Source organism: Protopterus annectens, chromosome 7.part0 (genome assembly GCF_019279795.1).
Source record: "Protopterus annectens isolate FY-2018-M chromosome 7.part0, PAN1.0, whole genome shotgun sequence".
NCBI classification, from domain to species: Eukaryota; Metazoa; Chordata; order Ceratodontiformes; family Protopteridae; genus Protopterus; species Protopterus annectens.
The window spans coordinates 107,325,944-107,338,428 of record NC_056739.1 but is presented as its reverse complement, the minus strand read 5'-3'; the positions used below and the strand labels follow the sequence as shown (position 1 = coordinate 107,338,428).

The 12,485-nt window shown below is 43.2% G+C and overlaps 1 protein-coding gene across 2 annotated transcripts in view; it reads left to right on the top strand.

Annotated features, from left to right (window-relative positions):
• MAPK14 (mitogen-activated protein kinase 14) overlaps positions 1-12,485 on the top strand; it is a 1,171,379-nt gene that overhangs the window by 1,095,718 nt on the left and 63,176 nt on the right. For both annotated transcript variants that reach the window (XM_044076538.1, XM_044076537.1), the window contains exon 11: positions 7,697-7,870. In XM_044076538.1, the coding sequence (XP_043932473.1) occupies positions 7,697-7,870 (174 nt within the window). The remainder of the gene's footprint in view (positions 1-7,696; positions 7,871-12,485) is intronic.

Sequence of the window (12,485 nt, the reverse complement as noted above, 5' to 3'; positions counted from 1 at the left end):
ACTTGCACCCATCCTTCCTGTTGACACATCATGAGGGACATGAAAGAGGTGCATCCTTTAGCAACCACCATGGAGTTGCATCCTGATGTTTCAGCTCAGCTCATTCTCTCATTGAGCAACTGCGGCTCTCCTCCAACTAACACTGTGCCAACAATGCTCACTTTTGAGTTATTTGGCAGGTCCTTGGAGGTGCTCAGGACTAAAGTCTCTACTTTCCATGCTTTCCTAGTTCTTGCAGAGCTTAATGGCCCAAGTTGAGAAGGGTTCACCTGGGCCTATGCCAGAATTCAAAGGTCAGTCCCTTGATGTACAACAGTTACTACGTTCTACCACCTGTTCTTGTGAGTGCTGGGGTGTACTCTAGTGGACATGCAGTAATGGTAGTGTTAAGCCCAATTGAGCCCTTTCAGGTCCCCACCCTGCCTTTGGCAGCTCCTTCTCTTGTACATTTGCCCCGTTGGCCATCCTCTAGTGCTAATTTTTTTATCATAACATAGATAATTGTAGGGGACCCATGCGTGGGTTAAAGCATTTGGGTGCTGCATATATGCAGTCCTGGGGTAAATTTTCTGTTTCCCATCCAAAGATCTAAGTTGTGCTTGAATATGGGCAGATGAACTTTGTTTTATGTGGTGGGAAGTGTGTCCCACAGTAGCAGTATCCCTCTGTATGATCTACCTGTCCTTCAAAACCATTCTCTTGATGCAGAAAAGGCTTTGATCTCTATACCAAGTATTTCTGATTCCATTTGCCTTGCTGATATGGAGTAAATCCATCAGTAATGGGTCAGAGAATGCCTTGTATGCCAGACACAGGTCTCCTGTTGGCAGTCTGTAGGATATCGAATGTAGCAACAGGGCTTTGAGTAGGTCCATGTACAACATGTTGTTTAGGCCTTGTATCCTTTAAGTAAGATATCTCAGTGGGCATTCCACGTGATGTTCATCGTGTTTCACTGTTGCAGTCATTACACTTGGGTTATCCTGCTGGCAGGCAACCAGTAATCGGCCCGAGTTCCAAAGTCTTGGTCCGGCGTCAGTTGCTGTCGCCTCTTCCCTGACGTCAGTGCGCCAGGGGTATAAAAGTTGCAACCGACACCATTTTCTTAAGTCTTTCTTGCCGCACGGTGCCCGAAGCAAAAGCAGTTCGCAAGTGCCGGTCGGCCGACTCCTGGGATTTTCAAAATTGAGTTTCAGAACTGAAGTCTTCAATAAAGCTAAGTACCCCGTCGGGGAAACTTTTTCTTGCTCCAGACCGATGTCAGTAAAAGTTAATAATTGTATTTCTTGTGGGAAGCAAATACCTCATAAGGACTTTAACTCTTACTGTATTCCTTGCCTAGGCCCTGACCACGACGTCACTAGTTGTCTGTTTTGTGCTAGATTCAATAAACGCACTATTAAATGTCGGTTTGATTTTGCTTTACATTATTTTGGCCGAAGGTTTAATTACATAATGCCGTCGGAACAACCGACGACCGGAATTTATAAAAAACGCAAAGATAAAGAAAAGGACAGGCATCCGAGGTCCAAAACCGACTACGAAGCCTCTTCTAGGCTAGTCACCAGTTCGCCGGTTCTCTTGAGGCGCTTTCGCAGCCCCTGACATCCGCTACCTCAGAGCCACAGGCCGTAACCAACAGCCACATGGAGACACCGAGGCCTGTGGAAACTAAAGGTATTGGGCCTACGGAATCTGTACCCTCAGATGGGTCTGGTGCCGCTGAGCAGGCATCGGCTTCTGAGGGTGTTTTCAGACCTTCACAGCTTACAATTAAGGCCACTACAGCAGCCAAGGCAAAGTCAAAAACACCATTAAAGACAAGGAAACAAGTACAGCATTCTCCTGAACAGTCATCCATGCCAAAGAAACAGATGCTTAAAATGGCCGAAGACCTAATTACTTTAATCGGGGGTTCCCATCCCCCTCCTGACAAAAGGCCTAGGCAAGACACTGCTTATGATTCCTCTGACCAGGTTTCTATTTCCTCTGACTCCTCTTCTGATCAGGGATATTCTCTCCCTTCCAATGAGGACTCTGATGCAGAAGAGTCCATACCTTCAGCCTCTCCGCCTGAGGATTATTCTTTTGGGGAAACAGTGCACACCATGAGGGAGCATTTCCATTGGGAGAGCCAGGATTACTCAGAATCCAAGAAAAGGCTCGGAGACTTCCTTTTATTGCCTCAGCACAGGCCCCTGGCTATCCCCCTGTGCTTGATATTGTTGATGTTTTTTCTGAATCCAGTCTGTCTCCTGATTCTTTACCCCCTGCACCAGTCAAGCCAGACAGGTACTACAGAGTCCCTGACTCTCATAAATTTCTTTACAAAAACCCCGCTGCAGACCCAGAAACAATTTCTCAGGGTCCAAAAGGGGTTAAGGCTTCCACTGCTAAAAATCCTGTCCCCTCAGATAGGGATTACAGAGCTCTGGACAGATGGGAGAAAAAAGTTTACACTTCTGCTACTTTAGTTATAAGAGCTTTAAACTGTCAGTTTCACATGCTTAAATACCAACAGTGCCTCATGTCATTGTTAAAGCAGAAAATGGGTTCAAATACAGAAGGTTCTGACAATAAGGAAATGCAGGATTTATTGCATACAGTTGAACAAGTGGGAAAGCATACTCTGTAATGTGGTTTTGATTCATTAGAGGCTTTTTCTAGAGCCGCAGTTGCAGGCTCTGTTATTTGTAGGCATGCTTGATTGAAAGAACAAAGTTTACCTGACCATGTTAAAGTAAAAATATTGGATGCTCCATTACAGAGTGATACTTTGGTGTTAAGGCCGAAGTGGTGTTAAAGAAAATGGAGGATAAAGCAAAGTCAATGCAGACAGTGAAAGATTTTTTACAGGTTCAACCACCCAGATTTAGCAGAAACCTGCCTTCAAAAAATTGGTCCTTTCCAGTGTCAGACAGGCCACAAAGAGGCAGATACAGACGCCCAAGAGGCAGATCTCAGCCCCAAGGCTCCTACCAACCTAAACAATGGGGTGCTTCAGCCCCCAAAGGAGGGGAAGACAAATCACAACCTTATAGGAAACAGTCCCAATGACTTCCCTCTGTAAATGCCAAGCACTTACCTTTTGACAGCACCCCTAGGGGGGAAGCTAGCACTTTTCTCAAAAAATTGGCACATGATCACCCAGGACCAATGGGTGCTGAATATTGTTTCTCAGGGTTACAGGTTCCACTTCCACACGCTTCCAAATCCAAAAGGTATGCCAGACCTGCCACAAAACCAATGGGCAGAGACGCAAAAACAAATTGCTGCTCTTATGGACGTGGGAGCTATTCAGATAGTTCCACAGCAAGAACAGGGACAAGGATTTTACTCAAGACTTTTCTTAGTACCCAGAAAGGACAAAGCCTGGAGACCAATACTGGGCCTGTCAATCCTAAACACTTTCCTGGATGTTCCAAAATTCAAAAATGTTAACACTACATCAACTTCTGCCCATGCCGGGAAAGAAGGTTTGGCTAGTTACTTTGGACCTCAAGGAGGCATACCTGCATGTCTCAATCAGACAATCTTGCAGAAGATACCTCAGATTCATAGCAGGCTCAATGCATTACCAATTCTCTGCACTGCCCTTTGGCTTATCTGCTGCACCAAGGGTCTTCACAAAATGCCTGGCACCAGTAATTGCATTTTGCAAACAAAAAGGAATTCAAATATATCCCTACTTGGACGACTGCCTTATTCAAGCAGAGAGCAAGGACATTCTTCTAAAGTGTCTGGCGTTTGTAAAAAGATTGCTAATTTGCCTAGGGTACACAGTAAACGAAAAGAAATCAAAACTAGTGCCCTCTCAAGAGATAATATTCCTGGGTGCAAGCTTAAATACAACTGCCCAGATGGCTTATCTCACGCCAGACAAACAAAGGCAACTGACTCATTACTTTCAAATGATGGCAACAAAGACCCAGCTATCTGCAAGAAAAATTCTGCAGGCCCTGGGCTTCATGGCATCCTGCATTCTACTAATTCCATATGCAAAACTGCATATGAGGAAACTACAATGGTATCTAAAAAGTGTTTGGACTCAGCATTGTCACAGCCTGGAGACCATCATAACTTTAATTCCCTGCCTACAACAGGAGTTTCGATGGTGGGCCCAGGCCTGTCACCACAACAAGGGACAGCCTTTCACTTCACCCACAGCCAGGCAGACAGTAACAACGGATGCATCGGATTATGCCTGGGGGCCACATATGGCAGGAAAATGTATTCAGGGCATGTGGCCCAAGGAACAAATGCATCTTCACATCAATCAAAAAGAGATGCTAGCTGTACAGAATGCCCTGACAGCTTTCAAGGACCTACTACATCCAGGACAACTATTAATAAAGACGGACAATACCACAGTTATGTGGTACATAAACAAGCAAGGGGGCACACATTCCTACCCCTATGCAGGCAAGCCATGACATTGTGGAACACAGCACTGACCTATCAAGTACATCTGCAGGCACAATTCCTGCCAGGAACAAAAAAAATACACTGGCAGATCAACTAAGCAGAAATCTCATGGATCCTCACAAATGGAAAATAAATCCACAGGTGTTCAGCATGATAACAAGGAAATGGGGACGCCCAGACATAGATCTTTTTGCCTCCCCTCACAATTACCAAATATAGAAATTCTGCACAAGAACTTATCACTCTCAAGCATGGAAAGTGGATGCTCTATCATTCAGCTGGAAAGGCCTGACAAGTCTATGCCTTCCCTCCGATGCCTCTCCTTTCCAAGGTACTCCCAAAAGTCAGACAAGAAAGGCCAAAAATTATCCTGATTGCCCCAGACTGGCCACACCAGCACTGGTACCCAATCCTAAAGAGCTTGTCTCAAGGCCCAGCTTGGCCTCTACCTCAAATTCCTCATCTTCTGACACAACAAAACAATTAGATTCTGCACAGGTCAGCTCAGAACCTTAAATCTGGCAGCATGGCAGATAATGTAGCCAATCAGACTGCACCTCTCTCTAAAGTTGTTATGGATGTTATTGTAGAAGCCAGGAGGCCCAGCACTAGGAAATCTTATGCAGAAAAATGGAAGAGATTCTGTGCTTGGAACCAGGCACAAGGGCTCGAACCACTTGTCCCTAATATACCTCAGATTTTACAATACCTAACTGAGATGCTGGACAAAGGCCTATCTTTCTCATCAATTAAAATCCATGCCTCTGCCATTTCAGCTCATTACAATACGGAACCTCCTATTTTTTCACATCCTCTACTACGACAGTACCTCAGAGGGGCAAAAAATATAAGACCCCCAAGGAGAGCACCAGTACCAACTTGGGATCTCAATTTTGTTTTAGAAAAACTCACACTGCCTCCTTTTGAACCAGCCAGCACAGCTGATCTAAAATTCTTATCATGGAAAACTGCTCTGCACCTAGCAATACCTTCAGCAAGAAGAGTCTCAGAGTTACAGGCATTAATGGCTGTGGAACCTTTCATCATTTTTCATCAGGACAGGGTCTCTCTTAGGACAACCCCAACATTCATGCCAAAAGTGGTCTCCATTCATTTACCTACTTTCTACCCAAATCCCCAAAATAAAGGGGAGAGACTTCTGCACTCTTTGGATATACACAGACAGCTACGATTTTACTTGGACAAAGCAAAAGCTTTCAGAAAAACTGAGCAACTGTTTGTAGCCTATGCTGCAGGATCACAAGGAAAGCCTATTACAAAGCAGACAATTTCAAAATGGATAGGCCATTGCATCCGCTTCTGTTATGCACAACATGGCAAATCAGTGCCTAAGGGCATTAGGCCTCATTCTACCAGAGCAGCACATCAGCAGCTTTTCTCAGAGGAGTACCAACCAAAGACATTTTAGAAGCTGCAACCTGGAGCTCAGTGCACACTTTCACCAAGCACTACCACTTACCTCTCTACTCTAAATCCAGAGCAGGCTTTGCCACTGCAGTTCTGCAGGGCCTGGTAGCCTCTCCATATCCAATTTAGACCCAGCCACCCAACCTCAGCTTTGGGATTCTACCCAAGTGTAATGACTGCAACAGTGAAACACGATGAACATAGTACAGTTGTGTACCTACCATAAATGTAGATGTTCGAGTGTATTCACTGTTGCAGTTCAGGTTACCCACCCTCCATCCCCCTTTTCATTGCTGGGACTTTTCTGTACATCTCAACTCTATACAACCTATGTGGTGTATTTGCTTGTAGATGAAGGAAATGTTTATAGTAATATATGCATGTTTTTTGGCATAATTTTATCTTTACAGCCTTCCTATCTGGGGGCACCTGACATCTGGGGCAAGAAAAACTGAAGAAAATGGCGTCATTTGCAACTCTTATACCCCTGGCGCATTGACGTCAGGGAAGAGGCGACAGCAACCGACGCCGGACCAAGACTTTGGAACTCGGGCCGACTGCGGGTCACCTGCCAGCAGGATAACCCAAGTGTAAAGACTGCAACAGTCTACCTGTGTATGGTAGGTACACAGCTGTACTTTGCTTGTGTCTGGACAGGTGCATGCCAAAGGGGCTTAATATTTAGTGATTAGCCTAATGAGGGCTGAGTAAAGGAGGACAATGCCATTCCTAGACCTGGACACAATCCCATTGATTATAAACTGTGCAGTATAGGACTTTCTTACAACAATAGACACGCATTGGTCAAAAGGTAGGTCACTGTCCACGTAAGTTCCCAAATGTCCAACAATTGAGTCAGCTTTTAGGGGGCTCCCTAAGACTCCCACAGTCCATTTGTGTTTTAGTGGCCTTACCATTGAACAGCAGCTATTGAAGTTCCCTCTAATCTGTCTAGTGTGTTATCATGTCTTGTATGTTGTTTTTGTTTCTTGTCTTAAAGATTTTTCTTGCTTAGTAAAGAGCAAACTTTGTCCTTCCTGGTCTGTAGCATTTTATCACTGCATGTACTGTTAGGAGACATGCACATTTTAAACCTTAGGAGCTGAAGAAAAAAATAGAAATTCCAAGGGATGGGGGTTCCTTTACACATTACCTAATATTCTGAGCAAATCCAGTCTTTAGAATCTCTCTTCTTAAAGGCATTTACTAAGTTAGTAAGAATTTATTTTCCTAAACATTTAGGTGTTCTGCAGACACTTCATAAAAGGCACGAAAACAGTGTACAGAATTAACTAGGAGACATGGAGAGAAACAGTAAAATAGTTTCATATGTAATTTAAGAGGGCAGAAACGGGAATGCTAGCAAATTTCAAGTTCCTGTAAGAACAGGGGGACAAGAAAAGACGGAGACTTAAAAGGTGCATAGTGGTCAACTCAAGGAAGATGCCATCAATGCTCATTTATAGAAAGGATGATGGATGTTTGAACAGTCTTATGAAAGAGATAGTAGGGTCATGAACAGCATTAGAGTTCCACACTGCATGGGAAGGACAAAATGCTTTCTAAAAAGGCTAGGAAAATCATGTGTTGGCTGAACCATGGCTGTGCATTACACAATAAGTAGGGTATTGAGTAGCCTAAGCAAAGCAAACGGTACCTGTCCACCTTCCGAATGTGTGTGCGTAGTGGGCGTTAGGCAGGAATACCACTGAATTGTGAGACAGGAAAATGAAGAAGTATTCCATTTGACTGTGGAACCAGACTGATCTGTAACAGCTTAAGTAGCCAGTAGTCTGTGTTTCTTGTGCATGTAATTGTTTTCCCATTTTGCACTTGTTTTCAGCTGTTGACCTTCTGGAGAAGATGCTGGTACTAGATACAGATAAACGGATAACAGCGGCCGAAGCCTTAGCGCATTCCTACTTTGCACAGTATCATGATCCCGATGATGAACCTGAGGCAGAACCCTACGACCAGTCATTTGAAAGCAGAGAGCTTTCCATAGAGGAGTGGAAAGGTAAGTCCTGAGGATGGTAGAAGTACAAACAGAGGTGGTTGATGATGAAGCTGTTTGAATCATTTAAGCGTCTCTCTCTCTCTCGTTCTCATTCTGCCAACATATACCTTGTAGGTTAGTATTCCAACTGTAGATGACTGTTAGAGCCATCTTGTTGTAATAGAGATTGGTGGAGATGCTGGTGAGTACTGTGTGTAATGCCCATGGCTTGAACACAAGAAAAGGGAATGGACAACATCACTAAGTATACATATTGTTGGCAAGCTACAATCTGAGTGAAGTCTGAATTCTTTCTCTTGTTTCTTTGAAATGCACAAGAGAAGCTGAGTTTTCAAAATCTGCATTTTATTCCATAGTGCTGATTTAATCTTATTCTGGTTAGCATTGGACTTCATTATCTGGCATTCCTTGCATTAGACTGTGCTAAGTGTTGAGCAACACTGTGCTGACCTTAACTCAGAACAGGACTAGAGTATTTTTATGCTCCGTACATAACAGAAGGAAGAGTTTCTCTTCCATATTGCTGTCCAGGAAGGACTGTCATTTCCTAATTCTCTATGTGAGTGAGTGTTGTATAAATTAATAATTGTTTAAATTTATTTCATATATTTTGCTATTTATTGGTAATTATATTTTATGTTTAGATTTTGTGCATTTGTGTGTATATTGTGTCTTTGTGTGTATGTATATGTGTGTGTGTGTGTATATATATATATATATATATATATATATATATATATATATATACACACACACATGCATATGTATGTATATATATATATATATATATATATATATATATATATATATATATATATATATATATATATATACTTACACGTTTCACCGAATGTGAAACAGCCGGGCATACTTACGCGAAAGTGCTTTTCACCAAAGAAGCACTTTCGCGTAAGTATGCCTGTTGCAGAGATCGCACTACAGTGGGGATAAGGGAAAATTCCCTTTTCCCCACTGTAGTGCGACCTCGGCGTGAGAATATAAAAGTAGGGGGGGTGCAGGGGGGCTTGCCGCCCCCTGCAAAAACGTAAATTAATGTTTTTTGTTGTTTTTTTTTTAATACACTTTAACCAAAGAGCTTTTTGGTGAAAGCACTTTCGTTAATGTGTTCGGTGATAGTGGATTCGGACTGTTGAACTTTCGTTCAACAGTCCTAGATCCATATATATATATATATATATATGGTTCTAGGTTATAACACCGACAGCACACAACATCGACAACAACATCACCGACACCACATCATCGACAGCTCACAAACACGACACCACACACACTCAACACATCATCACAACAACCAATAAACAAAACAAATTCCCTGACCAAAAACCACACACACAACACAAGCACACCTAAATCCTAACAAACACTAAACCTTACATACACAACTACCCTAACCGAAACCCTAACCCTAAGGTCCGTCACTATCGCACACTAACCTAACCCGCGCCCTAACCCTAACTCACTTAACCCGCCCCTAACCCAACACAGTCACTACTGCACCCTTACCTAACTCGCGCCCTAACCCTAACTCACTTAACCCGCCCCTAACCCAAAACAGTCACTACTGCACCCTTGCCTAACTCGCGCCCTAACCCTAACTCACTTAACCCACCCCTACCCCTACAGACCGCCAACATCGCACACTTACCTTACTCGCACCCTAACGTCCGTCACTACTGCATACTTACACATCCTTTCCCCATCTCGGTGTTCTCCGCGTCGGTGTTTCATCCGTCGATCTTCTCGCGTCGGTGATTTCGCTGTCGGTCTTCCCATCTGTCGACGTTATAACCTAGACCCATATATATATATATGATGAATATAGAAAGTGTGCACACCCTTGTTAAAATGCCAGTTTTTTGTGATATAAAAAGATGAGACTACAATAAATAATTTCAAAACATTTCCCACTTTTAATATGACCTATAACCTGTACAATTCAATTGAAAAACAAATCTGTTATGGTAAAAAATAAAAATGTGATCCATGATTATGTCCTGGAGCATGTGCAGTTTGCTGTTGATTTTTGTTTTTGTCTGTCTAATGCAGGTATTTTTGACTTGCATATGTGTGTGTCTGTTTGTCCAGTCGTGTGCGTGCATTACTCCTTGTAGAATCTGTGAGTCTTCAATGTTGTTAATGATGGCATACACACAAACACACATATGTATGTATAAAAACATATGTATGTATGCATGTTTGTGTTGGTCCAGTATGAACTCCTCTGTGGACTTGCACATTCTTCAAGTTGTAATTTGTGCACACATGGTGCCACATCTGTGGTATCTGGTTAAATGCAAAATAAGTACAGTTTGGTGTAGTATTGGCAAAGAGGAGCATTGTTGCTTTTACTACATTAATGATTACTGCCTGCCCAGTGTGCCCACCACCCTCCAGTCAAAACAAAGACACGGTGATCTGAGACCTGGTTGCAGTTGATAATGAGACCACTACATAGCCGCATTTTTTAAGAAATCCTTTTATTCAGCACAGCTGATTTCTAAGGGATTTCCTCAAAGTGTAACACAGAGGATTGTGAGCGACTCACCAATCATAACCAGCTATGATTTTGAGATATTGATGAGAGTGAATCAGAAGGAGGCACTTTGTGGGATTGGTTCAAAGCTCCCTTTGTTGAGCTAAGGGGAAGGCTGGAGGCCTTTGCTGTGTATTCTGTTTGGAGTTCTTAGTCCCCCTAGATCTAAAGCCACACCTTGTACTGTCTTCCTCCTCTTGCCAAAGTGCAGATAGCCCCCAGTCATTTAGAGGTTGACCTTGTTACATTTAGACACCACTGGTAGACCCAGAGAGCTGACAGAGGTGCCCTGCTAGCTTCCAACTTGCAAGGGGTGTGTTAAGGAGTGCTTGCACCTCCTATTTCTGCTTGATAAGCCCTGGCTTGTTTCCATCCTACCTAATCATGGGGAGCTCCCTTTGATACATCTGATTTGGATCAGGAGTTCTGAGGACTGAGGCTTCATTTCTTGGGAGCCCCCCATTAGACCCTTGCATGACTGGCCATTTCTGGTTTAGGAGGGGCCTTTCAGTCACCCTGTGCCTGGATCCTTAACCCAGGCATTGAATTCTAAATGCATGTTTGAGTTACTCTTGCATACTGTCACCTTTAAAACCTTTGTTATGCTGTATAGGCCTGTCTTCTTAACACACCTTCCCTAGTTTACACATGGTAATGGCTTGCCAGGTGGCTGACACATGTCTGTTCCCAGAAGCATATCTGCATTACTCTGACTGGGACTTGCTCTCTCTCTCAGGGTAGTAGGGACCCCCCCCCTTATTTTTGAGATGGACATGTACATTGATGTGCCCTTTTGTTTGGGGATTCCTTGTGACTTGTAAGGTCTGGCATGTTGTAGCATCTGTACTGTTCCCTAAGGTCTGGCATGTTGTAGCCTCTGTGCTGTTCCCTAGTTTTGTCTGTGGGTGTGGAGCCATCGTATTCCTTTGGCATGTACATTTTTAGTGTTTGGAAATCTGGAGTTGCACTCACTCTGCTTCTTGACCTTGAATAGGGTCAGAGCCTAGTATAGCTCCTCAGCTGTTTAAAGTGATTATGCAGATCAGGTGGGTTGCCAGAATACCTACCTACTTTGTGTTGTATGAATGATGTGGATAGGACTGTGCGGAAAAATATGAAGTCCTAAGCACTAGTTAACTGTACCTGGAAGGTCACTGGGTTGGTTTAATGATAGTCTGAGGAGATGTAAAGAGTGAGAGACATATTTTAAAGGGAAAATCCCAGGACTTTTTTTGTTTTGATTCAGCCTTTGTTTACATTTCAGGTTGGTCTTTCTGAGCATGCTCACCTTTGGCTGAGGGGGTTGGGGGAAGAGTGCCTGCAGGAAGTTTGAAAGGTGTTAGCCTAATTCCATCTCAACTTGCAGTTGTACTGACATTAGCTCTCCCTATGAGCCATTCATTAGTTTAATCTGTGCATTTTACCCATTGAGAAAAGCAGCCTTTCAGGCATTTTTATTTTATTTATCATTTGTTGACTGGGAAAGTCCAACTAAGATGGAGCCTATTTTCAGCAGAGGCCCGGGGAGAAATGCTCCAGATACATGTCTATGGATTGTGAGAGGAAACCGGAGTACCCAGAGGAAACCCACACAAACGCAGGGCAAACATGTAAACTCCGCACAGAAAGCATCCCAGCTGAGAATCGAACCGGAGAGCTTCTTGCTGTGAGGCGACACATTAACCGCTGCACCACTGCAAAGTACATCAGTAATGTAAGACTTTTAAAACATTTGTGAACAGAGTTTTTTTTTTCTTTCTTTCATTTCACATTTTATTCTGTGTTGAGTGTGAATCCTGGCCAACTACAACAATTTTATGACATGGCTTCTACCTCTAGAAAACATCTGAATGAGGCAAACGGTAATGGAAACTGTATTTCTCTTTCATTTCATGTTTTACTGTGTTCTGATTTTTGAATGTTAGCCTGGTGTAAAGACTTTCTGACTTGCTAGTAATGCCATAGAAAACAAGTGTGTGACAGAAGGCTGGAGCATTAGTAGACACTCTTCTGTTCCTTTTTTAATTTCTAGTTTGACGTGCTGATTTCTGCATACTA